Source organism: Pocillopora damicornis, chromosome 2 (genome assembly GCF_964200805.1).
Source record: "Pocillopora damicornis chromosome 2, jaPocDami1.2, whole genome shotgun sequence".
Lineage (NCBI taxonomy): Eukaryota > Metazoa > Cnidaria > Anthozoa > Scleractinia > Pocilloporidae > Pocillopora > Pocillopora damicornis.
In genome coordinates this window covers 4,076,168-4,103,897 of record NC_142671.1, presented here as the reverse complement: position 1 = coordinate 4,103,897, position 27,730 = coordinate 4,076,168, and the positions used below count along the sequence as shown (strand labels likewise).

The 27,730-nt window shown below is 36.9% G+C and overlaps 2 protein-coding genes across 5 annotated transcripts; one reads left to right on the top strand and one right to left on the bottom strand.

Moving 5' to 3' along the window:
• Positions 1–187: 187 nt before the first annotated feature.
• LOC113674616 (leucine-rich repeat-containing protein 71) lies at positions 188–15,908 on the bottom strand. 4 transcript variants are annotated; one of them, XM_089197110.1, is made up of 17 exons: positions 14,843–15,908; positions 10,384–10,545; positions 9,684–9,860; positions 9,412–9,487; positions 8,806–8,883; positions 8,093–8,161; positions 6,113–6,260; positions 5,554–5,637; positions 4,803–4,880; positions 4,187–4,260; positions 3,516–3,576; positions 2,111–2,147; positions 1,888–1,982; positions 1,646–1,757; positions 1,407–1,519; positions 774–896; positions 188–443 (listed from the first exon to the last, which is right to left on the bottom strand). In XM_089197110.1, exons 1-17 carry the CDS (start codon positions 14,982–14,984, stop codon positions 432–434), a joined length of 1,641 nt encoding a protein of 546 aa, XP_089053236.1. In that variant the 5' UTR covers positions 14,985–15,908; the 3' UTR covers positions 188–431. The 4 variants fall into 4 exon arrangements, with proteins under 4 accessions (XP_089053236.1, XP_089053235.1, XP_089053238.1 ...); XM_089197109.1 differs by having other exon boundaries at positions 15,735–15,908; XM_089197112.1 differs by having other exon boundaries at positions 14,851–15,064.
• An 844-nt stretch (positions 15,909–16,752) lies between these two features.
• Positions 16,753–27,299, top strand: LOC113674617 (endothelin-converting enzyme 1). The gene is made up of 16 exons (XM_027191105.2): positions 16,753–17,963; positions 18,379–18,441; positions 19,811–20,014; positions 20,690–20,814; positions 20,966–21,188; positions 21,731–21,829; positions 22,407–22,484; positions 22,633–22,736; positions 22,923–22,981; positions 23,089–23,140; positions 23,574–23,641; positions 24,139–24,263; positions 24,392–24,457; positions 25,033–25,128; positions 25,803–25,879; positions 26,238–27,299. Exons 1-16 carry the CDS (start codon positions 17,145–17,147, stop codon positions 26,335–26,337), a joined length of 2,358 nt encoding a protein of 785 aa, XP_027046906.2. The 5' UTR covers positions 16,753–17,144; the 3' UTR covers positions 26,338–27,299.
• The last annotated feature ends 431 nt before the right edge of the window (positions 27,300–27,730 follow it).

The following is a 27,730-nucleotide window of genomic DNA, read 5'->3' as shown; positions in this document are numbered from 1 at the left end:
TTAAATATGCGTGTCTCCCTCAGCTTCACGTACTCGTACCATCTTTGCGTTAGAAAAAAAATTGAGCTACACGTACTAAGAGCTGGTTTTACCCATCACAGGTCTTTCCGTATAGGTCTGAATCGCTAACGATCATAGTTTTTAGCAAAGATAAGCTCGAGGGGCCGGGCAAAAAAATTCTTCAAACTAGTTTAACGAATATTTTATTTACAGTAAAATACAATGACTTCAAGAGCAATGGAAAGGGCATGCGATGATCGTTGGGAAAAAAAAGTTGATTCAAAACACATTAAATGAAGCACGCCATAAATTCTTACTTGGCTTAGTCTATCGGTGAGGCAAGTGTCCTAAACAAAATTGGCCTCTTAATTAAATTTATCTTAACTGAAGAACTGAATGTCTTTTGGTCTTAACACTTTCTTCTGTTCTCGTCACGGCTCGTCCTGGCAAAGTAAATAGAATGGTCCGCTAAGCACTTCTAATTACACGGATATAAATTCTTGTTTGCTTGTTGGTTCGTTTGTTTTTCAAACCCTGGGCTTTAAACATGTCGAAGGAATTTTGGGTGGGCCAATATCCACTCAGTGTTGACATGCAAGTTGCAATCATGGACATCTTTTAAGCTACCTGTAGGGGCCGACTTGTCCACTACAATTCGACGCGCCCACCCTCCTTTTTCGACATTCGTGTATTACAATTTCGCTTAGTGTTTCAATCAAATGAGCAGAGGTTTTGACCTTTTACACTTAACTCTGCAAGCAAGTTTTACCTACCTTTGTGGAAGCGCCAGTTTCATCCACAGGACTCGGCTGAGGAGGCTTGTAAAATGGATCGCGAGTCTGCATTAATTCCATCAATCTTTGATAAGAACCGTTTTCTGGAGGGAAAAGGTTTCTCTGTAAAATGAGACATGGCTGAGAGTTAGTAAACGAATGGAAAGAGTACGGGTTAAAGATCAACTGAGAACTAAAAGTGTGGCGAGTTCTTGTATTTTCTTTCTTCCGTTTTTCATGAAAATCCATTCATGTAGCTGCTACAAACTGCACGGTTTTAAAAGTTGACTGAATGAAATACAAGTTATTGCGTATCCCCTGCTTTGAATTTCTGCAGTTGTAAGTTTTTTCTGTACACGAGTCAAGTAGCCCACCAAACCGGAGTTTGTCCTGGCGACTAAAGGTATTACAACCCCCCCCCCCCCCCCGAATGGGATGCTAGTACATTGCAAGGCTACCCAGCCAGAAGTCTAGAACCCAGACCTCTCGAACCTGAGTCTCACCATGAGGCCACCGCGTCTCGTACCAGTTTTCCGAAGTTAAGATAAATTTCATGCCTTTGCTCCAAGTTCTGAATAATATCACATACTGTCGAAACTCGTGTCATAAGCTAAACAATGCTGTGTTACTCACACTGAGTGATAGCCTCATAAGTCCTGTTGGTTTTCCAACTGAGGACGTCACTTCTGCTTGTCTTTGTACAGAAATAAGAAAAGCCTCCACTCCGATTTCACCGCATTTATTCCCTGGAATGTGGAATAAAGATAAATCAATAGTAAATGACCAAGAAAAGAACATGGAGGATATCCTCAACATGGCAAACCACTTTCTGTCAGAATTTTCTTTAATCGCGTATGAGTAGAAAAACTTACGCGATAAGTTCAAGTTAATAAGAGCTCTGTTTCCAGGGATAATAATTTCACCACTCTCTTCCTTGATGGGGTTTTCCAGGAGTGGATTAGGGAACTCTACAACTTCCGGTTGCTGCAAGTGAAAAAAAATATAACCATTCCAATTCATTCTAATCAACCAAGAGATGATGATGTAATCCTATCTTGATTCAACAGAATATATTGCTGGGAGGCACATGGAGAAACAACTGCAAAATACTTACCTCTTGTTCAGGTTGCTGCACTTTCTTATCGCCTTTGGTTGTGTTAACTTTTTTCCCTTTACCAACACCCTTGTTGACGGTTTCAGTAGAGGCAACTAAGTGAAAATCACAAAAGAGATTTTTAATTTATTGTTTAATGTCTTTTTTTCCTTTTGTTTTCTTTTTTACTTTCGGCGGGAGGCTAAGAACACGTTTAGAAACATTAGTTCCCAGTTCTACTTACTTTTCTTCGCCTTTTCCGTTTCTTGTTTTTTGGTATCCTGCAAAACAAACAGCATATTGAATACTTTAGATGTTACATTTGACGAGAAAAGACGTAAACGGAGCTAATTGACTGGCTGTGTGGCATCTTAAAAGAATTATAACTCCATGTCAATCTTTTCCATCTTTTTTCCTTTACTTTGTCCATTTATATGCCTGCTATTTTATCGAAGTAATAATCTGTGTAGTTCTTATGATCAAGTTTTATTTTCTTCTCACCGTAGCAAATTACTTCAATGAAAGATTGTGACGTATAAATAAAAATTGTTAAAAGACTAGTTTTAAGTGTCATTGGTGCGATCGTTGAACTTTTCTTCCAGATATCGCCACTTCCTTGTCTGGGCGAGGACATATTAAGATTAAGACCTCTCCATCATCACCTATCACGCGACAAAAATCTCGAACTCGTAATCTCATTGCTAAATGATCAACCCACGGTTGACCTTTTACCTTTGTACCAGCTTCTCAATGAACCAGATTATCGATTAACTAATTACAATATCGGTAAAATGTCTCCACCTTTGGAGATCTCGTAAGCGAGACTGGAATGAGATGGCATGAAAATACTCGATAATTCATAGGTGCACAGATATTTTTCTTTACGCTCGCGAGATTTCGTAGGAATGACGACGGTTCTCCTTTCTGGGTTAATGTTTACATCTAGTCTTAAAATAATCAGTTATTTGTTTCTTTTTTCACTTAAATAACAACACAGAAAATGATAATAAAAAATAAAATTTTCATAGATTCTGAAGTGATAAGTGTGCATACAAGCCTTATTGTATATCCAGTGCAGAAAAAGAAACTTTGAATCATTGTCATTCCCCCTGGAGAGGATACTATTATTTAACCTCCTAGAATGTCTGCTGTTCCGACATTCAGTCGGGCGACTACTATTCTCTTTTGGACAAAAATGAGGGACACTGCGTGCATACTACACGAGATAAGCAGATTATGTTGCGATTACTAACAGTAAGTTTTGTTGATGCTGTTGCAAATGTTACTGCAAGTCGTGAGGACTGACGAGAAGGCTAGAAGAGAAAATTTGAACGGCATTGATGATGTAGGGGAGTTATTGTGAACCGACATGGAAATTTAGATTAGTAGGTTAGCGCGATATTAAAGAAAGCGGAGGCAATTGATTCTCCGTATTCCTAAAAATCGACGTTCATGTTGTTTTAAGTTTCTTAATTGACCTTGTTTCACACAACATCGTCTTCACAGGTCACGAGCAAAACTCAGTTGTTACCTCACTCAAGGCCTGTATTAACTATTTGCAAAGTACTTAGAAAAGTCAAATAAAACACTAGAACCTAAATTGAAGCCCTTCCGTCGATCTACAGCTTTGCACAAAATTTTAACCTCACCTTCTTCTTCTGAGCGTCCCTTTTCTCTCGGCTCTTTTTGTCTTCCTTGGAGATATGTGTACTGAAGGAAGACGACGAATAAGTAGTTAAATCCTCACTGTCTCCACATATTTCTTGTAGACCTTAGCTCCAAGATTTTAGTGTCAAATCAAACAACTCCTTCAGTTAATTTTTTGTGGCTCTCACTATCAATAAACAGTCGCTTGACAGTGTACCAATATTTGAGAGGAGACAATACATGTCAGTGAAAGTAAAAGGGTGTAACTGTCAATAAAAGCTTATTACAGTCCGCACACTAATTAAATCAATAAACCACCACGTCTAATCCTCAAATTGAGTAACAGCCTTCAGATCTGTGATTAATAATGGTAATAAGAAAGAAAGGAATTCGATTCGGTCTGAAATCAAACGAGTGATTAACAAAAAAAAACAAAACAAAAAGAAAGTTAACTCGGCGAAATGCGCGACAACAGCGCGTCCAAGAGACGCGTCTTGTCTACTTACACAAGCATGACGTATCAGCTGTCCCATTACCCTGTCCAATTACAAGCATAACGCGTACACTGTCCTATAAGTGCTCAAATCGGGTTGGTGATAACCAATCACGTTCGAGAATCTTGTTATAGTTTTGATAAATTCCTCAATAATCTACATGTATCTGATGAACTTACCCACTGCGAACACTGGCTGGCCTGTCCTTTGAACCACCAGTTGGAGCATTCAAATTTCTGGAAGGACTACCTGCCTGCAAATGGTCAATAAATAATGATAATAGATTGGACCGAGTGGGGTCCAATTCGGTCTTTAATCATACGAGTGATTAACAAAATCAGACAACCGCTAAGCTAGAGTCCGATTTGTTAATCACGAGTACGATTACAGACAGGTTTGGACGACAGGAGGTCCTGTTTACAATTAATCATAACCAATACAATTTCCAAAAGAGAAAAACATTTAGGACAAACATCTCCGGGAGAGACAATAAAGATAAGGGGTTGTTGCTATGGTTATTGTGATCAAATCTGTGATTGGTGGATTTAGCTGAGAGGACCTAGTATAATTGACTGCTTCAAATGTCCGATTACAGGTGTCCAATAACAGCTAACTGTCCGCTTACACTGCCTGATTATAGCAGTACAGACTAATTAGTGGAAAATAAAGCAGCTTCTGCACCAATCTCATTTTCGGAAATAGTAACGGTTATGATTAAACAGCTAGCTAGGGATATCACTGAGGTTACTACACATGACTGACACACAACTCTGACTACACTAACTAGGCACTTACTTCTTCAGGAGATTTTTTAGAGATGAGAAGTCTCCTTGCCACAACTTCCTCATGAGTGAGAGCAAAGCTTGAAAGCACCTATAAAGTAAAAAAAAACATAAAATTAGCCACAGCGTTAGACAAACTGCCTGGGAAAGTATTAGCAGCAAATAAATATAGCCTATTTATAAGCATTTCTTTAAGTAAGAGATGACCAGGCTGATCATTGCGGGTTAGAAAAGTTAAAAGCAGCTTATAATTAACATTCACTGGTGCATTTGACGTTAAGAAGCATCTCATCAAGATGTTCTATGCTTCAGTAGTCAATATCACAAAAGATATTTAGATGGAAAGTCTCTGAGATTTTTACATGAATAGTAACCTAGAAATGATGTTGGACAGTGTAATATTGGAAAGTGTGAAGAATAGTATCATCAATGAAAATAGGCTTGAAAAACAGGGGAAATGGTCTGTGTATTTACTATACAATGGGGTGGGGGAGGGGGAGGGGGGGGGACATAAGTGGAATTACCCCATCCATATACATACACCCCAACCAACACCCTGACTGGTGTGGAGGACATATTTGATTGTTGACTTTGCTGACAGGCACATGCACCTTGCACAGTAGGCACATGTACACGGGCTTGCTTACAGTTTATCAGCAAGTTTTAATATCCTCCTTTGGCTAGCATCATCCATGTATCGTGATCTTAATTCTGTCATAAGCTAGATATAGTCAAGGATGCAAGGGATTTCTCTCTATACCCACCTCTGCCAATTTAGAGGCTCCATTGTCACCAATAAGATTGCTTCCAAGATTAAGAGACAGCAGGGTTCTGTTCATTCTTAATCCCTGATAAAGCAAGTAAAATGTTTGATTGGACCATATTGACTTCATTGTAATTATAGTAATTTTGCATGCAGTTGAATTCTGTTCCAGTGTGCTGACTCCATCAACTTTTTCTTTTTATCAAAGCATTGGTAACTTGCCTATCAAATGCTCCCTTTCAGGTATAACAGCTTAATACTATACTGACTTACAAAGCTGCATTCAAACCAGTTTCCATAGCACAAATCTCCTTACAGAATCCCCACTCCTCCTGGATGGAAAGCTTGTTTATCCCAGTTACTTCCCTCCAGCATTTTGCTACAGTTTGGTTTGTATTCCACTCTGGAGATAATCATTGAGGTGGGGGGAAGCAGATTTTTTTCCCCAAAACACAACAAAATAATTTTGTAAGGGCATGATCACCTGCAACCTAAACTTCACAGCCCCTAATTTCAGGCACAAATCATAGCTTAACCCAAACACAGTCATCTTTGTTTACCTTTGCTATCCAGGAGGCTCCTTCACAACTTATTTTGTTATAGCATAAGTTCAAGGTTGTCAGTGACTTGTTGGCTGTCAATGCTCTCCCAATCATCTTCGCCCCCATATCATTGACATAACAGTTTCTCAAGGACAAGTTCTGTACTCTAAATTTTTTAATAAGATCATAAAATTGATATATACCCAAAAATTAAATGAGTCAGTTGTCAATAGGTAAACTGTCTTGCATTGAACATTTGTACTGGGCACTGAAATTTACAGTTTAAAATATTGGGTAACTGTGAGGAACAACTCCCTGAAAAAACCTGTTGGCCAACAGTCTGCTGACAGTTGGCTTGCTGTGGGCCAAGTATTGGCCAAAAGTTTATCAAGGTTTGGCCAACAGTTTCAAGCACACCATTACCAATTCATGTTCAAATAGATGATGTGTATCATTTAGGTGTGTTTACTTTATCTTCTCCACTCTTATTTTCAATGACATGCAAACAACACATGCATGTATGACTATGTAATTAAATTACTAGATAAGTTTACATCTACAGCTGCAGTTTGTTGACCAGTGTAAATAAATCAATAACCTATAAATTACATGATTTTCCTATGCTGACAGCCTTCACCCTCCCCATCTTAAAGATTTAAGTATTAAATTGATAATTAAAAGTACTTTTTAATATTTAGCTAACTTAAAGTAATTCTTTGTTGCATAAGTAATCTTTCTATACCCCTACCCACCCCCACCTCCCACTGGCTACTGAATGATCATGTGAAATTTCCTTCCCCTGCTATAATGGCTTCCTACTTGTTAGGCTCATAATACAATAATAATAATATACAGTATTTATAGAGTGCTAATTCCCAATGGTCCAAAAGCGCTTTACATAATAAAAATAAGAACAAAATCCTAAACCTACAAAACTACATAGTCATCCTATAAAAACATCATCATTCTATACAACATCATAACCAATTTTAAAAAGCCACGTCTTGAGCTTAGATTTAAAAGAAGAAAGGGAATTACAAGATCTAAGTTCGAATGGAAGTGCATTCCAAACAGAAGGTGCGGCAATAGTAAAAGACTGGCCACCATAAGTTTTAAGATTAAATTTAGATGTAGAAAGTAAAAATTGATTGGAGGATCTAAGAAGTCTACCAGATATAGCTAGGTGCAGCACCATGAAGCGCCTTAAATGTAATTACTGCAATTTTGAAAGTTATTCTTTGTTCAATTGGTAGCCAATGAAGTTGAATAAGCAACGGTGTAACATGCTCATATGTTAGTCACACTTTGGGGTCAAAGGGTTAATTGTTTGTTCATTACACAGCCCATGTGTGGAAATAATAATTGCCATTCATTCACTTATGTTGTACATCTATCATAATACATCAATCAATTCGAGGCTTCAACATCACCACCCCACTTACCAGGCAACCCAATGGCATTTGATCTTTTAAAGATTGGTTTGTTAAAATTCCCACCCTTCTGGGCCAAAATTGTATTTAAATGCCCAACCCAAGTGCCAGATTTCATGGTCTATCTTTGCAGAAGGCAAAATCAGCACTCATTACTTTCTACTCATACACCAAGATTTAAAACCTTGATCATGACTGAGCATTTCACTCACAGGCATGAACTCTTTTCCTTTCAAAACCTCTATATTAAAAGATTAAAACACGCGTATTCTGCTAGAAAGACTTGACAATTGGTTCAAGTTTCCCACCCACCCAGGCATCAGGTTCAAATCGGCAAGGTTCAAATTCCCCACCACCAGGGCATAGACTACACTCAAACACCCGTGGGTTGCCCTAAGGGGGAGAGGGATGTTAAGGCTTAAAATTGATTGGCGCATAACCCATGAGGAAAAGTATTAACTTAAATAAATTAATTTAATCCTAACTACATCTTCTGTGACTGTAGCCATAAAAATATTATAAGACTAAATACTTGTTAATTACCATGACACAGATTTAACAAACTTACGTGCTTTCTTCACCAAGGAAGATTCCATATCTTTGAAGTGTTACGGGATTGTTGTCCAGACACAATGTTCTATCAGTATGGAAAGAAAAGAGTTTTAGTATTATCTCATACTTGTGACAAATGCCATCTTTTTCTCTTTTTTTCAGGTTTTACCAGTAGAAAACAGCTCTTAAAGAAAGGAAAGGACCATATAGTTCCTGTCAAAACCCTTGAGTATACAAATTCCTCACTATCAAATAATTCAAATCATGTCAGGCCTTTGAACTTTAATGACAAAGTTTTGTTTGACACAAACTCAACCCCTCAAGTTAAGAGAACTTAAAATTTGAAGTATAGTAAGGTGAAAAATAAAGTTGAAACTTTGAAGTATGTTTAAAAGTTAAGAAAGGATAAATAATTAATAAAAATGATATATCATGTTGAGTGCAGAAATTGCGAATACCTTCATTACCGTGTCACTTGTAACACACTTGTAACACACTTTGATAAGACATAACTGTTTTATTGACCCTTTAACTACTGAGACAATATCAGGCAGAAAAGTGACAATAAAAAAGAAAATAAATAAATAAAGGTATACCAAATTGTCCAAACTAACATCATAGGATTTTTTATGTCAGACAAATTGAGGAAACTAATGAGATCTTGGCAGCGAAAGGGTAAAAGTACACTTAGTAAGGATATTAATGAATTCAAAGCATGGACATTTGTACCTGAGACTGGGAAGATGGGTGATAATATGAGTAGCTAAAGTGTTCAAACCATTATCCTGAAGGCCAGTGTTCCAGAAACTATAGTCAAGAAAATATTACCCAGTAAAACAATGATGCAGCCATTTACAGAGTTACAATCTATATCTGACGTTAAGTGCACAAGAGCATTTTATAGATCATTTCAATAGGGCGAATTGGCAGAATTTTCTCAATCAGTTAAATTCCTTTAAAAATAAGGTATGAAAAACTAAGCTACTGTATAAAAATTTGTATAGTTATTATTTTCAGCCCTAAAAGGGCATTCACATGTTGTATTACAAGTGAGCACCTATTTAAAAGTACAAATCAAGCATCAATTAAGCAGTGTATATCATTTTCAGGTGGCATGATGTCAGCCACATTGGCATCTAAAACTGTTACAATAAAATGATGGCAATGTTGGTGTCTGCACGTTAGGGTTTGAACCCTTTTCTTGTGTAAACAATATCTTTGATTCCATTAATACATAGCTGCTCACAATGTGATTAAAAACATCCTTTTCCATTAGACATAAATTCACAAACTTTAAGATATACAAGACAATAAGATTTTAGAAAATTGACTCACTCAATTGTGGTCAACTTTTCCAGTGGTGGTAAAGTAACAGTCAAAACATTTAAAATTCTGTCATCTATTTTCCAACCTGTATAAACAAGAACAAAATAGATTGTAATAAAAGAAACAACATGATATAATATATTAAATTGATGATTGCATCTGATCTTTGTTTAAATCTTTCACACATAAAGCAGGAGTCAAAGGAAGGAATCTGGGTGAAGAATTGGCCTTTAACAGATTTGTATCTTTTAATTAAAAATTTATCCCAAGGAATAGATCACCTCGAATGTAAATCTCCTTGATATGTGACTTATTCCCCTCCTCTTCAGTTTCAACCTCCACTCTGGGTTTGAAGTAATGGTATTTTTCCTTCACATTAAATGTTGTTGGTGGTTCTTCATTTTCATTTCCATCAACTATCCCTGTTTCTTCTGTTTTACTGCTTTCATCTTTCTTTTCTGTTGTAAAAAATAACCATGGTCATATCAATTAAATTACTTCAACAATAACTAATCAAACCTTTGACCCATAAGTGTGCCTAACATCTTATTTCTCCTTACAGTAACACCTCTGAATCACATGTTAAGGTCACACAAATAAACAAACTGATCATCGCAACTCTTGTTTGTAAACTCTTTTCACCCCAATATCAGTATTCACACAGTCTTCTAAGTATACAGTTTCCTACACAATTTTTATGATATTGACAAATAAGCTAAGGAAAATATATTTAAAAATCAAGAGCTTGATCTGTGGGCAATCGTTTCCTGTATTCTCTCATTTAATTCAGCCATAAGGAGAAATTAAAATTAGTCTCTTTCTGAGGGATAAAGTTTAAAACAAATTCTTCACTTCAGCACCTTAGGATATGTGTAGAGAACAGTATGAAGAATGTGCATACTTATGTTAGGGTGTAGAGGGTTAAAACAAACTGGGTTTGACCAATCATCCCTTCCCAACAGACAGTCAAATAGGGTTTACCATCTTTTTTATCCAGTTTTCCTACAGGGGTGTTGTCTTGGGGTATGACATTAGGTGTTGGTGGACGATGAGGCCGTGGCACAACTTGCATTGTTGGAAAACCTGCTCTTGAACATAATTCACAGAAGTCCACCTCAAAGTTCCCTGTTGGAGTGTAAGGCTCTAAAGAAAAAAAAAAGAGAAATAGACAACTTATAGAGAAAGTATTGTAACAGTCCATTAAGTGTAATTTATTAGCCTCACTACATTAATTTAGCTCAACCAACAAAAGTGAATAAAATTTGGCCAGTGATGCAGCTAATGTTTATCTCTCCCTGCATGTGAGCTGTGATGGGTTAATTTACTGGGTATATTTTGCTATAAGGCCTGTTCAATTCAAAAACTTGTTCAACTTGAAATATTCCCCCTCTATTTACACCAACAGATGTAATAAATATTGTTTTTCCTACTTGGATTTATGGCCTGCACAATAATAATTGTACTTTGGCCATGAATTTGAGCAGGAAAAACTTGGTCCATAACTTTCGGTACAGATCTCAAACTTGGTTTTTAGAGGTATTTATAGCCTTGAATATGATTGTAACCCACTTTCACCTGTACTGATACACTGACAAATGTATTTAAAGAGAAATAAATGGCATTACTGACTCGGTAATCACACAAGTTAAGTGTTGAGCAAAATTGTTGGTTATTCATATGTAGATTTATATTAGGCTGTTCACTACTGGAGAATTTCACGACTACTACTAAACTGGTAGTACTAACAACTTAAGTGTATGGCATTGAACTGAAGTTGTTTCACCCTCTATCACAATGCACATAGGGTGATAAAAAATATTTCAAAGGTCAGGTAACAAGACATTGTCTGAATCCTGATCAATAACACAAGGCTGGGTGTTTAGTTGAATTGCATGGCATTACTAAAACTGAGCAACACATCCAGCTGTTTATCAAAGTTCCTATAACAGCACTCTACCTGTAACATGAACTCTTATGGTGCTAGTCCTTGACGATCTCATGTCATGAAAACATCTATTAAGAAAATCCCTCACTCAAATTTAGCTGTGAGACTAAAATGGTCTTTGTTCCTTGATAACCTAGCTAATGAATAGGTACTTCCATTCACCTGGTTGTGACATTTTGTATATTTTTTATAATGCTAGGATAAACAGTACCGGTAACTAATTTGTTTTGCCTGGGAGCCAAAATTAAAACTGACAGTTTCACAGACTTGCCTGTTAGAGTAATGAACAAAGCAGAACTTTTGTACAACATAAGAACTTGACTACTGAGTTTGGAATTGTAAGTATTGGGACATCTTTTAGCCGATCACCAGGTATGATCACTCAGGGAAACAAAAACAGTGCAGTTAAGTGCCAGCTATAACTTGAAATTCACAACTTTTAATTACTAGCAAGAGTATTATTGTTAAGACCCACATAATTGATTTTCTGTACAACATTCATGGCTAACACAATATAATTTCAATAACTATTAGAATAAATATCAAGCTGTTAGTTTAAGGATCAAATGTTAAGCTATTCAACTAAACCAACAGTAAACAACATTTTTCACTTATCAGTAATTAATTTTCTTGATTTATATTAGCTGGAAAAAAGATATACTTGAGTAATTGTTTGCATGCAAAGACCAAGATTGTCATGTAAAACTGTATAATTATTTCAATCAACAAGCAAATTTGTATAAAACAAAAATCACCATTTTCTGATGAGATAGAGCATTCTTGGTCAGGAACTTCTGCTATGACCTCCATCAAAAACAGTTGTAAGTTATATTCTTGATATTGCATGCAGATTTCTTCACTGAACTGTTTTCCTCCTTATGAGTAAATCTCTCATTTCTTTGAAACATCATGTTACCCTGTGTCACAAACATGGGTTTGTGCATACAAGTGTAAATTCTTGTTACCAACAAACAAAAAAACAGTCAATAACTGTTAATTCTCATTGGTCAATTTGAAAACCTCATTCACAATAAAATGATTATAAATTCAGGATTAAATACACTCAAAATGTTGTTCTTATGACAAAAAGAATAACAAAGAAAGAATGACTTGCCTAAAAACATTTCAATAACAGTAGCTTTTCCTAGAAAAACACCATAACTTTAAACAGACTCATTTTTGTCATTCTTTATGAAATCAAAACAACAGCACAGGCATCTGTGCACCATAATTATGATATCTAAATGGAGTAGTCTGCTGACCAATTATAACTAAACAACAAAAAAGGTTTTTAAATATTCATTATTACCAACACAATAATCAAAGGTGTTACCCATTCAATCTGTCTTCTGACTATTTATAACTTGACAAAAATAGCAAATTTACATGAAACATATTTTCTTTGTGTTAAAGGTTTGGCCAAAGGATTAATTTAGACATCCCAAAACAACTTATATGAAGGGCAAAAAAAAAATTGATATCTGCCATTAACTAGGTATTTGAATCCTGTGATAGAATTTCCACAAGAAAAGATTGTTAAAATAGGACTTAAATACTTTTGGTCCATGAGAAATAGTCTCCACTTCTGCATATGGAACCAAGAAAAAGTATTAACTAACTTACTTATCATACTTTATTTACATCAATCCATAAAAGGATAAATGAATAAAGGGGTAAGTTTCTAAAGAAACTGTGGTGCTGCATCGGTAATTTAGTGTTAACAACTGAGTTGAAAACATAAATTAGCCACTGTAAAGAGTAAAAAGCTGATGTTTCAAGTGTTAGCCCTTCGCCACCACTCTGATGAAGGGCTAACACTTGAAACATCAGCTTCTTTATCCTTTATGGTGGCTAATTTACGTTTTCAACTCATGATCAGTTATTAACACTAAATTACCTGCCATAAAAGGATAAGTTAGACAAATGTCATTTTTATTTCTTTTTCTTTTTCACAAGGACTGAAAAATTCTCAACATCTAACAGAAAAGTCCCTCTAACTAAACTTTTAAAGGCGATGTGGATCAAGTGCATACCTGAAAACTGAATTTTCTAGTTTCAGAAACTTCTACAGTATAGTATAATTTACTTTAGTATCCACATATAGGAATAAGACAGAAATCTTGTTTGTTGATTAGCTGCCAAAGAGTGAGATTTTTTAACCGCCTATACATCAACTTCTCCATTATAGGTTTACCCTTAGCATTTCATGGAGGTCTCTCCGGCCCCAACAGTTTGTTGGTTTGTACTAATTCTCCTAGGTAAAGAGATAAGATACTTTGAAAATCTCTTAATTGTAATAAAAATACCAAGAATTCAAGAAATATTAATTGAATTAGATTCTCAAAATATCTGGGAAGGAATTAAAAAAAAAAGGGAAGAGAGTTTTATTTTTGTGCCTATGATAATAAAAGTGCATTTTTTTATGTACCAATAGCAATTAGGAAAGTGCAACTAAATAATGACTGTAGTTTTAAAATATTCCAACCTGAAATTCATTCTAGAATACAATGTTAACAGGAAAACTGTCTCCAGCTACTAAACTGAAGTTTTTTTGTCTTGTTTTGTTCTTGTTTTGCATATTTATATATGTAGTTTTATCTTCAACAACTTATGACTAAATAACGAAGAGCCCATTTTACAGACCAAGATGAGAAATGGAGACAGATTTCAACTGTTTGATTTCAGACCACAGTTCTGTTTACTTTGTTCTGCAAACATGTTATGTGTAAATATACATAGTGTCCCTATGACTGCCTCTTTCCTTCACACTTCTATTTCAAATTTCTGAGCTTAGGTGAAATCATAATTTGTAAAACTACACTGACAGCATATATTAAGTGTTTGATATGAAGTATCTGACAACTTTTTGTTTTTCAGTAAGAAAACAATTCCCTTCAACTTGCATCTTTAATTTAATTCCTGAAACTTAAAACTTGTCATTGAAATTACTTGGACCACCAAATAAATTAAATTTTCAACAAATAAAGTGGAAAATGCGCAGGGAAGTTATCTCTCTAGCCTGGTCTTACGTATACTGTCGACAGAAAATATTGAGGGAATGGAATACACATAATTTGAATCTGCCAAAATCACATATTGTCAACAAACTGAGCCTCATCAATATCCTCAGCAGCATAATACATCTACGTCTCAGTTTAATCCTTTAGGTACACTCAACTGAAAAATGCGCTGGGAAGTTATCATTCTTACCTGTTCTTATACTGTAGACAGAAAAATATTGAAGGAAAGGACTATACATTGCATCTGCCAAAATCCACATATTGTCAACAAATTGAGCCTCATCAATATCCTCAGCAGCATAATACACCTACGTCTCAGTTTAATCCTTTGGGTAAACTTAACTACAAGCATGTTGCATGCAGAGATGTCAAATATCGACTAACTTATAGGATACTGTCAGAAACATTCGATTCGCGTGATATACATATTTCTACACGCGCGAAATGTACACTCATTGTCGAAATGCATAATTACCTCCATACCACATAAACGTGCTCAAGTAATCTTCCTCTTCTTCTTCAATTTCAATGGCAATCGAAAGCCGACCACCACCGCTTCGGTCAGCCTTCTTCAGCGCGCGCTTCATTCGTGTAACGGAGCGTAACGTAGCAAACATTGTGATCTCACACAAGAAATTCAACAGCCATCAAACTGCACTCCACAGCAGAATACGTGTCCTTAGCTACCGAAATCTTCAACGATTTACCATGTAAAACAAAAAGACCTTTCTTCCTTTCGAGGAGTTAGTCAACAAAGTTGACACGTAACAAGAAATGAAGTCAATAAGATGATTAGCGCCTTTCAACAATCGAAGAAAATCAATAACGAAAAAGTCAATTGTCTTTTAAAACAGAAAATAAAACGCACCATTTTCAATAAAGAAAGTGTCAAAGATGTCATTCACATGTGTTAAAATTGTTTTTAATGTCGAACGTCTCGTTAAAAGACAGCGAAATACGGAATATGATCAAACGGAAAAAATTCTAAGTAGACATTGCCTTTTATGACATTCATAAGACGTTCGGGTAAAGATACCTTGATGGTACCAAACATGCAGTTACGGAAGCATAACAGCGAAGGAAATATATGCTATTTCCTCAACGATATTTCGGCTGACCTCTTATACAGATTTCTAAGTGCTGGGAATAATTTACCGGCGTCCTCAAAGACTGTTCTGTTTACCAAAAAAACAAGAAGACAGTCTGCAAGGACAACATTACAAACTTTTAAAAACTTATGAAAACTTTTGGTTAACAGTTCGAATGACAGTAAGCAATAGTAAGCCTCGATTTATGTCTGCGTTATGTGCGAAAGAAAACCTATCTCCTGACCAAACTGGAGCAGGATCACAGATCAGAATACTTACCAAGTTCGACGGGTTGTTCTTCATTTTCCACCGGCGTTTTATCTCCTGCTCCTTTATCGCCAGAAGTACTTCCTTTATCAGGTTTTTCTATTTTATCAGCCTTCTCTGACGCTGTTTTCTTTGCCATATTTCGACGTTCAACAGCCATCCGCCATTTTGGTTTTTCTCTACTACGTCGCTATGGTAACGTTTATTCGCCAAACAAGAAATGTCAGCGGCATCGTCAACGCCGAACCTACATTGGTGTCCCGTGAGTGAAAAATCCCAGCTGGATAGTATTCTCACTTTAAAAATAGGTTTAAAAGCAACATTGTGGAAAAGTAGCGGGGAAAGAGGCCTGGATTTCTCAAGAATCATATCCTCATCTTTATCTCCAGCTCGCTTAAGGGTTAACATCTTAAGAGTAACTCGCTCGCGCAATATGGCCGTTAGAATCTCACATGTTGAATATTTGTTCTCAATTGAAAACGGATTTATATCGCATTTTCTTTTACGAGCCGACAGGAAGCCGCAAACATTTAAGCTTTGACTAGTGTCATCATCGTGATCACATCTTTCAAAAAATTAGTCAGTTCAGGCCCGCGTCTGTATAAATACCCGCCCCATCTATTTAGAAGGTTACAATTATAATTAAGACAAAACAGTTTTTTGGCGACTCTCTAACAAGGGAAAATTTTTCATAATCTCCTCGATAAATTTTCAAATTTTTATATGAAAGTCAAAAGTATCCACATGCATCAAACCTTAAAACATAATCATCTCCTTTTTCGGAAATTATTCAAAAGGTAGCCAAATGTTAGAAAACTGCTTGGAAAATAAAAGTTAATTTTTCTTTAAGATTACTTGATATGTCTATCCTATCTTCCCTAATTTTTAATGCGAGTTTTCACCGAGGGTTTTTGATAAATAAAAGTTCGTCATATTCATGAAAGCATAACGATCTCTTTATCAATAGATGACCTGCCAAGAAGCTGGTACTAATGAAAGGCATCACCTAAACAAGTCCATAGACTTGATTATCTCGACCAATCACATTATGGCGTTGAAGACAATGCAATGATAGACGAATGGGACGATGAAAGGAAAATGTCGGAGTTTTCCTAATCCAGGATCAAAAAGCTCTATCGAGAAAAACATTAGTCTGGAATTTCTTCAGAAAGTCAGCGATAAGACTGATCTGATCTAATCGATTTCCCGTGAGAAAAATAAGTTGCGTCATTTTTTAACCAGACTAAAATTGGCCTTTCAATAGGAGTTTTGATTGATCTTTCAATCTGTGATTTTGTTAAAAAGACTCAGGAGGAGAAAGAGTAATACTGATATACGATTAGGACTTGTGCTATTGGTCGATTATTACTATAACTTGAAGTTGCACTGAGCTAGCTTTGCTCAGCAAGGAGAGATTACAACATGGTTTCTACTTGGTCCACCGACATAAGATGGTCTAAGCTTCGTCAGTTTGAGTACGGAGAACCAAACAACCATCTTGGAGAACTTAAAAAATCTTTAAGCACCGCTAGCGACGAAAGCGACGACGAATGGTTGGCTCAGCTCGAGAGAGACTACGCCACAGCGAAGCGAAAACATCGAGCTTATTGGACTTCTTTGGAGAGAGCATTGGCACTTGCGGTCATTATCTTTATTATTATTACCATTTCTTTAGCATTTGTACTAATATTTAAACAGTATAATGTGGCCGTGGTATTCGGTGGCAGTGGATACAGAACGGAAATCTGTGAAACACCAGGGTGTGTAGCTGCGACATACAGTATTTTAAATCATCTTGACAAGAATGTTGATCCGTGTGACGACTTTTACAACTTTGCTTGCGGAAACTGGTTCAAGAGCAGTTTTATTCCGGTCGGACACTCAAAATGGACAGCTTTTCATCGGGTTTCGGACAACAATTTGATAATACTGAAGAAACTTCTTGAGAACAAACAACTCAGCTTAAATGGAAGTTCTACGGTTTTGACGAAAGTGCAAGATTATTTTGCAGCTTGCATGAATAAATCTGTGCTTGAAAAGAGAGGCGCAGACCCTGTCAAGAAACTTATTCACTTTGTAGGTTCCTGGACGATAACCAACGCCTCAGAGGTTGGACCCTGGTCACCAGAGTCGTGGAATTTTGAACAAGCCCTAAGTAGAATTCACAGATTGAAGAGTATGCCTTTGTTTTATATGTTTGTATCGGCTGATGACCGGAATTCGAGCCAAAACATCATACAGGTATGAAATAGCGAACGTTTATACTTCTATAGACAAGATTTTCCATTAATGACTTCGCGTCTTCATGTCTTTCATGCTGTGGTCTCGGCTAATAATTAAGTTATTTCACGTAGGATAGTTATTGATGAAAACCGAATTGCTCTACGAAAATCAATCCTTTTGGACTCGACTGACCCAAAATGGATTCTCGCGACTGCGGTGCTAATGTGCAGATCTCACGGTTTTACCTGCTGTTGCCTCACATGTGATAAGATTGCAGTGAAAATAAAGTTTAACGAGGACAACTTATTTGGCTCAGTGAAACACGGAATACACATTCTGTCGCAGGAATAGCTCATCTAGCACATCTTACCTTTCCATTATGTTGGGGTGGAGAAGTCAACTTTTAACTTAAACTTTTTCTACGCCTCCTTAGGTTCAGCAAGCTGGCATAACACTATCAGACAGAGATTACTACTTCAGGAATGAATCAGATAAGGTAAATGTAACTTACTTTTTTGATATAGGAAACGGATTGTTTACTACAAGGAAATTAATGTATCTGAGCAAACGTCTAGCAGTCGAATATATTGTAAACTTATTTATTCGGAAATAAGGAAGAGAATCCGTTGCCCGAGTTATGAGGACCTATGCGGGAACACCATCTAACAACCGGAATAATAACGAGGATCAAAACGAACCAATAGCAGCGTACCAACGTGCTACAAATACCGACACGTACTCAATTTGACCTCATCGCCTGATGAAGACAAGCAGTATTGCAGTCGAAACGTCGCAATCAACATCAAAAAGTGACTCTATCGTGAGACAAACGAACAAAGTTCATTTCCTATCTTACACCACGATGAAAAATAAACGCATACTTTATTACAATATCATTTTCGTTATCCTGTACAGTTAATACCTAGTACAGAACTCTGTTGTCCGAGCCGTCAACATGAGTCTCGACTTCGATTTCATGTTCGGAACAAAACCTATGAAACATGCAGCGAACAGTAGAGAGATTAATTATGTTGATGAAACCGCTTTTCACATGAGAAAAGAAATAGTTTTTCACTTTGAGATTCCACTAGGTGGACGTGTGTGAAAACAGACTCCTTTCGCGAGCTGAAACTAGAAATAACCTCAATGGAATCGACGTGTGTAAGCTAAATATTTGATCGTCTTGCTCATTCCCCCACTTTTCTGTTGATGCTAACAATGCTAATTATTATTAGCTCTTTTCACCCTAACATTCAGTGTTCGTTGATTTCTTTACATTTCCTGTGATAATGACAAGGGAATTTGTTTAAAAATCAGGAGTTTCTCAAATTGGTAATAATTTCTTTTATTCTCATGATCCTTAAATTTGATTTTTTGATAACTTAAAGAAGAAATCTGAAGTCAGTCACTCTTAGGGTTTAGAGGGCTAACGAAATTGAATGAACTTGGTGTCAGTACGTTTTTTAGCCTATAAGTATGGGTAATAACATGAATTCGTGTGCAATTAGGTGTTAATAAGCACACGTAAATTTTTCAAAGACAAAAAAAATTGCAGGCTAAGCCCATAGGGCAAGAGCATTTTGTAGTCTTTGAAAAGTTTTACAAGTGCTTATCTCACCAAATTGCAAGAGACATCATATTATCACTTAATTGTTAATAATGTACGTGAAAAAACATCACAGAAAAACTAGACAGACAAAAGTTTGAAAGCGTGCGCGCGCGCTATTTGTAATTTGCACTTGTGTTATAACTTTGCACTCGTGTTCCATGAGAATACAATCATTTTTCAGTCAATCAGAAGCGCGTAATTTTTCATGTACATTATTAGAGAAGTAATTACCTGTTTCCACCTGGTGATTATGTAGGTTGTGCAGGCGTACAAAGACTTCATGGTTAAGGTGGGTTCACTCTTGGGAGGTGAAATTAATAACACACGGCATCAGATGGAGGAGGTGTTTCAGCTTGAAAAGAAACTGGCCGAGATTTACGAACCAAAAGATCGACTGAGAAACATGGAACAAATTTATCACAAAATGACGGTAGCTGAACTTCAGCAGCTTGCACCCGCGGTAAGAAAACAAGTTCAGATCCTCCGACTGCAAAATAGTGAACCTTTTTATTCCCGTAAATTATTAAAGTTTAAGTAATTGTTGCTTAATCCATGTAATATCTAGCAGACTTTATGACAATCAGTTCAGCGAGTGGGCATTATATGTGACCAAGAGATCAGTTTATAATCTCATTGAGTAATAACAAACCCTTAATGATTAAATATCAGCTGGATGGGAGAATTTCTTATAAGATGTTGGCCTGGAATTAAAAGATTAAAATAACGTTAGGGAGATAAATGAAAGCAAAGAACAGTGCTTGGATGAGGTGGGAGGGTATGACTGCACGGTATAGGGATTGGTTTAGTTCCTTTTTCTGCTTCCTTCTTGTCTAAAACTTTGAATTTGAATTTGATGATCAGCAACGCGGTTATAGGGAAAATGGGAAGCAAAGAGAGGAGATTTACGCTTCTTGTCAATTTCAATCCCGTTAGTGGTCATATGGCTCAGTTGCTAAATCTGATTTAAGAGTTCCTGATGAGCTCTTACAACCCCACCTGTGATTCCGTCGTCAGCGAAGTTACTGCCGGCGCGGATCGCGATTTTTAAACAGTATACAGTTTAACTTTATAGAAACAACAGATAAAATAGATAGTTAAAAAAAAAAGTTATGTTATTTTTTTCCATGATCTTCAGATTTCTTGGTTGGATTACATGAATGCGATGTTTAGCAGCCCGGTCACGCATCAGGAGCATGTGGTGGTTTATACTCCAGAATACTTGAAAAATATGTCGAATCTTGTCATCAGAACAGATCGAAGGTAATGATGGTAAATACCAGAACAAAAATTGCATCTAGTCTATGTCAACCAAAGCGGGGAAAGGGCTTGCCGTGAAAGCTACTCTACACTCTATTGTTGATCTGGTCACACGAAATTATATATAAATCTCCTATGTGCGTTAAATTCACAGGATCTTAGCAAATTACATGGTTTGGCATCTCATCAAGCCCCTGATCGGGGAATTGTCCAAACCGTTCCGTGATGCTTCGCTGGAATTGTTAAAAGTTGAGAAAGGAGTGGAGACTGGGGCTCCGCCCTGGAAGAGCTGTGTTACTAAGACTAACTCGGTCATGGGGTTTGCCACAGGATACTTGTACATTAAGGAAAGATCAGGAAAAAATGCTAAAAAACAGGTAGAGAATAGACTTAATTTCTTAACATTTAGATTCGTCTGTACAACGTCGGAAAATTTCGTGCTTACTAACAAATTTTTTTTCTTCCCATCCTCTGCCATTTTTACCCATTTAGAACGTAGAGAAATTCTCAATTTGGTATCGAAACTAACTCGCGATTGCATTGATTCTAGTCTTCTTCGCTTTATGAGTGGTCTAGAAAACGCGTGCCACCCTCACGGACGAGCAGTCAGATGTAAAACTAAAAGCAACTGCAACTTAAATTGGTCATTCGCGTTTTCCATGCTTCAACAGCGCTTAACTCGTTTGTTTGTTGTTACTGAGCTATCATGGGCTTATTGTTATTTTTTTTTCCCTTGCTTAACCTGGCTCTTGTGATTACCTCGGTTTTTTTTCCGGAACACTCAATCCAAAGGGGATAGCTCAAATCGAAGACGGGGCATCGTGAACAGTGTGCATCGTTTCAAACAGTTATAGAAATTCTTAGCAGTAAGATGCGGATACGAAAGGAATTTTTTATTTCCTCGTTTTATCTTAAATAGGCGGAGGAAATGATAGCTGAGATAAAGGGAGCTTTTAAAGCAAATTTACCCCATGTGAAGTGGATGGACGAAGAAACGAGAGAGAAGGCTTTAAATAAGGTAAAGTTGGACATGACAGAGTTCAAGAGACTACGAGTTTAATGTTCGAGGAATATTAATTTCAGTTGATTTGTATTCCCTAAACTTTAATTTGTATTCACGTGTTTAAAAAGCTTTAAAAAATGTTGTTGCCTAAATTTTATGAAGCACGAAAACCTCTGATAAACGTTTTATCGAATAAATTATTAAGACACTCGCTTAACAGATTGTCTCGGAGAATCAGATACCCAATCCATACGCGTCATTTTCCTACGAGTTGCCTATCCTGGCTGATGATATGGAGCAACATTCTAATGAAGTGTCCGAAGTAATCCCAAATTGTGTTGGTTTTACTTTAATTTGTTCTTTAATTGGTCAAGAAAACTCGCAACACTCTCTCAACCAATAAGATGCAAAACTAAAACCAATCGCGACTTGGGCAGCCGCGTTTTCCCGCGCTTTAGCCAGTTTGGTTTTCTTTTTACTCATGGAAGTATTTCCTTCTGACGGGCTGTTTTGATTTCATGTATTTTGATTTTTGTTTTATGACACTTAGTTGAAAAGCTTTCTAGTGATACTGTGTTTACTTCTTTTTCAGATTACGGCTACTTTCGACATGATTGGCTACCCAAAGTGGATAGAAGATCCAGAAAAACTCGACGAATACTACGAAAATGTAAGTTTTGATATTGAAAGCGTGTAAAAGGAAGCTTGCGTGATTGAGGGGTAGTAGGTTTGGCTGCATTTGAGATGGGAATCGATCATAATAACTGCTGATCAATTCAACTTTTGACAAAAATTTTTAAATGTGTAGTTTTTGTCAGCTCACAATAGGTCCCGAAAAAAGCTTCGAGAATTACTTAGAAGCCAGAAGATTTTTCCACAACAAGTCCATGAACAGACGAGGAAAGCCTGTCGACAGACGAGAGTTAGTACAAATATTTTTATTGTTCCAACTTTCATATCATCACGAGAGCGGTTTTTAGCAGTGTCGAAAAAGTGAAACCAAAGTATCACGGAACAGATAGTGAGTAGCGTGCCCATCAGATTGTAACATTTTTGATAGAATACTAATTTGCAATATTGTGGGTGTACATGTTATTGTTTTTGTCAGATGGCATATGACTCCTGCTGACGTCAACGCCTACTATAACTCGCCAAACAATTACATAGGTTAGAAATCTTAAAATTTACTCTTTGCCTTATAACGTTTCCCTCGTTTTAGCAAATGTTTTTATAATTTGGTCGTTAATTACTGGTTATGTAATTTTCCTTAACAGCATTCCCGTCAGGAATTCTACAACCTCCTTTCTTTGATCCGCAATTTCCGCAGTAAGTTATGTAGATCTTATAACACAACATTTTGACTTTTAAACGAAATCGGATAATTGTCAGATAACCTTTCCTTTAGCTCGCATTCGAGGCCCTTTGCATGTCTTAGGCCATTTGCATTCATCTCCTCGTATGATCTCTGCCGTAGACCAAACGAAGGAGCGAAAATGAATTTAAAATTGGGTGGTCACCACTGGAAATTATTTCCTGATTTGTTTTTCTTTAAAAAGTTAAATATAAAATTTCTCACTGAATTTTTACCAAGCCCGTTCTTGCAGAAAAACGTGTTCTGAATCAATTTCAACCCCTTTGACCATGGGGGTAACTTTTAGTTCCACTAATTCTTTCCTATTTCAAGGAAGTTGTTTTACACATTAATTGGTGGGGTATAATCAGAAAGTGTTAACAGCCAACATTCTTTATTCCGGCGTAGGTCAATAAATTATGGCGCAGTCGGAGTAGTAATGGGACATGAGCTGACTCATGGATTTGACGATCGTGGTAAGTTTGTAACGATAACCAAACCAGTTATAAGGACACATTCAATAACACACTTAAACGAAGACTCAAAGATCTACAAAGGTCTAAAATACAAAGTGAATCGTAGCCCGCTCGCATCCTGACGCGATTTTTCAGACTGTGTTTTAAGTCACTTTTTCAGTTCTCGTTTTCTCAGTGCCCTCCAAAACGATGATAAGATAGTAATAGAATTCATGTTACATAGCTTTTGTGGGTCGATGAAAATCAGCAGTGCTGTAAGAGCGTAGATAAGAAAGAAGAGAGAGGAAGCAGGTATACCTTATTTTTCTCGGATGGTTTAGGGTAAAGATTTTTGCTAATATTCCCGCGCAAAACAGCGAAGAGAGGACAATAATTTCGTGATGACAACATGGTAACTTTCAACGATAAATAGCTGATAATGCAAATTTACCATCACTCTTTTTTTCTTTAAGTACGTATGGTTAGTTCGATTGTCTCTCGATTTAATCATATCGCAGGTCGAATGTTCGATGAACATGGTAACCTGGCCAGCTGGTGGAACAACCAATCAGTGAAAGCCTTTCAAGAACACGCCTCATGTATGGTGAATCAGTATGGCAACTTCACTGTTGCTGGAAAGAACGTAAGACTGTCATTTTTTTTCCTAAATTTTTCTCTGTTATATAGGAAAGTGTATGAACATTTTAATAGATACTTGTATGTTGCACCTTAAAATCTAATTTATGACCTTATCCTCTTAACTTACTGCAGGTGAATGGGAAACAAACACTTGGCGAGAATATAGCAGACAACGGAGGGCTGAAGCTTGCCTACACTGTAAGTTTATTTCTTTTTATTTTCTTTGATGTTAGTTAAAGTGCAGCAGGTTACGTCTGAGCGTTATTTCATCAATAATGTTGCTTGGTCAAACACTGGAGAGTTTATCCGGAAAATGTTCAAAGTCGAGCTAGGTTCCATATGATGCTTCGAACCTTGACTGATTTAAATTTTGATGTCGAATTGTCTTTCAATTCTAAAAGCCACAAACAATGATTCAAACGAGGTCTTGCAGGTAGGGTAGTTAGGGTAGTGTAGCCTAAGCTTGCACAAAGAGCCTCCGTAAATATGCAAAGAAGTGTTTATGTTGCACAGTGGACGAAATACAAGGATTTGTATGGAAATAAACGGTCGCTCTCTCAACCTACAAATCTGAACTAGTTCTGAATAAAAACAAACTTACCTCGCTTAAAGTGGCTATTCCTTTGCATCATGTGAGTTTTCTGGGCTGATTTGGGGCCACTTCGCTCGGTTTTACTTCATCTGTTTTTTCCTCTATGCAAGGATTGGGTTGGGGTTCATACGTAAATGCAAAAGCTTCTTTTGCCGGAATACTCTTGTTACCTCAACTGTAGGCCTACCAGAACTGGGTCGCGAGAAACAGCAAAGAATTGAACCTACCTGGCTTGGATTTCACTTCGGAGCAATTGTTTTTCCTCGGATTTGCTCAGGTAAATCAAAAGTGATTATCTGTGTATTACATAAATTGGCCACCGTTATGAGTTTCAAAGGTGGCGTTTCTAACGTTAGCCCTTCGTCAGAGCGAATGACGAAAGGCCAACGAAGGGCCAACCTTAGCCAATTTACATTAGCAACTCAGTTGATAATACCAATTTACCTTGTTATACTCTCCCACCGACACAGCACCACAGTTTCTTTAGAAATTTACCCCCTCTTTTAATTAAAGGCTAACTTTCGGTACGTCTTCATATCAGAACTTGTTATTTATGAAGACTTACTTTTAAATTGATTAACGGAGTAGAAGTCTCAATATTGCAGATTTTCGGTCACTGCATCACAACCTCTAGTTATCGAGCTTTGGAAGTAATATTTTCACTGATGTTGAAGTAAACTTCGCAAATTTCGGGCTTGGCCATAAGTGACGATGTCACGGCGGACAAACTTCAAGCACTAACCAAAATGATAATTGTCATAATGACATAACGGTTATAATGAGTTGAACAACTCAAAGTGGAGATTTATGAAAGCCATTTCTATGATTTATTCAGTAAAAGCGATCACCCTATGCTTCATACAGATTCGACTGTATGTCAAAATCTCAGATGTGCTTCACACATATGAATGTTCATATAAACTTTCCGTTTTAAATCTTCATTCCGGCCAGGTATGGTGTTCAGCAACTTCTGACGGGCGTGCCCAGCATGCTTTGCTAACTGATGTACACAGTCCTGAGAAAGTAAGGTGAGTTTAAAAGCAAATGGGTGTCCACGACAATAAGTGTTTTACCTAAGAGAATTAATGAAATCCCTTAACGAAACAGCAATGCTTGAATTAAGACTTTTGTATTGATTATCACTTAATAGGAGCATGATATCGGGGTCTTTTTGATGCTATGGTTTACATGAGAATCTTCCAGCGAGTAAGAGACGAGATATTAATAACGTGTGATTAAAAGAGAATCAGGTGGAAGGCCTACCACTGGAATGACCCTATTAATCTATTTATGCTTCCATCCCTCTTTGCTTATGTAACAGTGATACATGCAGTTGATTGCTATAAATATTGAGAATAATCTAACCATTGTGACCATACTTTGTAGGGTTCTCGCGGCAGTTTCCAACTCAAAGGAGTTTGCAGAGGCTTTTAATTGTCCCGTCAATAGTTCTATGAATCCGATGAACAAGTGTCATGTCTGGTGATGCGTTGAAATAAATGGCAATCAGTCTATGAAGTCAAAAGCACAACAATGCCCAATTTTCCTGGGAACTTCGATTCGCAGGCGCCGTAAGTCAAGGGTTCGACCAGTTCTTTGAGGAAGGACTTGTGGAAAATTAACAGGTTCTTGGTTCCTACTTTCAAACAAGTGTCGCGCTCATGGCAGTTCCGACCATTTTCCATGAGGCCACCGATTCTCTACATTCTAACCCCTCTTCGGAATCAGAGATGCCATTTCAACACTTGTTTTCAGACCCGGCCACTAGGATCAATCACCGGTTTCAGATCTGTCGAAGTCAAGAAAATTTTGCCTGAAACGTAGGTCTTGTTAATTTCCTCACACTATTGACGGCAGCACATCCCCAGAAAGCTCATGTAGGAAAGAACCCCCCCCTCAATGAGAACTACAAGTAAAACAAGCAAATTGCCTAAGGCGCGGGAAACGCCCGCGATCAACTCGTGTTTGTTTTAATTTCGCATCTGATTGGTTGAGAGAGTGGCGCCAGTTTTCTAGACCAATCACAGAACGAAGTAAAGCAAAAACAAAGCAACGTCTGATCACTTTCGATACTCATTTGATGAATTTGCATTTTAGACTACTAATTACAAAGTACACTTTGTGCAACGAGATTGCTATGGAGTCTGAAGTGTGTAGCACATTAAGTTTCCTGTAAAAGTTGATATTGCTCTAAAGTTGACAAATGTAAGGAAATCCAAATATGAAAAACGGGCAATTCATTCAGTAACGACTCTTTAGGTTGAGGTTTTTCAGTTTGCCCGTGCGTAATTTATTTTATACTTAACAGAGCCGACAATATTTGCTGTATCACTGTTACAAAACATAGTTTGTAACACTAATCGTAATATAGAGATTTATATCAATACCAAAAAAGATTATCATTTAAATGCGTGCTATAATGTCGAATAAAATTTGTGTTTAATTTTGTATGTTATTTTATATGCTGCATAGAAGTTTGACCGTGGAAATTGGATCCGGCTTTTCTTACCAAATCACTCCTAGTATATTTTATGTAAAATGTAAAATGTTGCAGTGCTGCTGATGGGATAAACTGGTAACAAAATAGGATCAAAGTAAGGTACTGACAGACTCAAGGTCTTCACTCTAAAGTCAACCCTTTCAAGACATCTCAGAGCTCAGGGCTCCGCGAATGAAGTTCAATAAGTTTTATTTTTGAAGAGTCGTTTATCATCTTTAATGAGAGGACCGAAAAAAAAACCTATGAATGAAGAGGGGAAAGCAAACATAAGGCAAAGTGATAACCCATATTTGGCGAACGCCTTGTGTAAAAAGTGGATATGAAATATTTGTATTAACTTAGTGCAATAAGAATGTGTCAGTAGGAGGAAAAATCAGGT

What these genes read in the sequence shown, in the direction of transcription:
- LOC113674617 (XM_027191105.2), top strand. Translation starts at nt 17,145, where the DNA reads ATGGTTTCTACTTGGTCCACCGACATAAGATGGTCTAAGCTTCGTCAG. An exon ending in CGAGCCAAAACATCATACAG is followed by an intron (nt 17,964 to 18,378) that starts GTATGAAATAGC and finishes ACGCCTCCTTAG; the next exon opens with GTTCAGCAAGCTGGCATAAC. An exon ending in TCATGGATTTGACGATCGTG is followed by an intron (nt 23,642 to 24,138) that starts GTAAGTTTGTAA and finishes ATCATATCGCAG; the next exon opens with GTCGAATGTTCGATGAACAT.
- LOC113674616 (XM_089197109.1), bottom strand. Translation starts at nt 15,882, where the DNA reads ATGGCTGTTGAACGTCGAAATATGGCAAAGAAAACAGCGTCAGAGAAG. An exon ending in AAAACTGGATAAAAAAGATG is followed by an intron (nt 9,861 to 10,383) that starts GTAAACCCTATT and finishes TTTTTACAACAG; the next exon opens with AAAAGAAAGATGAAAGCAGT. An exon ending in GAGCCTCTAAATTGGCAGAG is followed by an intron (nt 4,881 to 5,553) that starts GTGGGTATAGAG and finishes TTTACTTTATAG; the next exon opens with GTGCTTTCAAGCTTTGCTCT.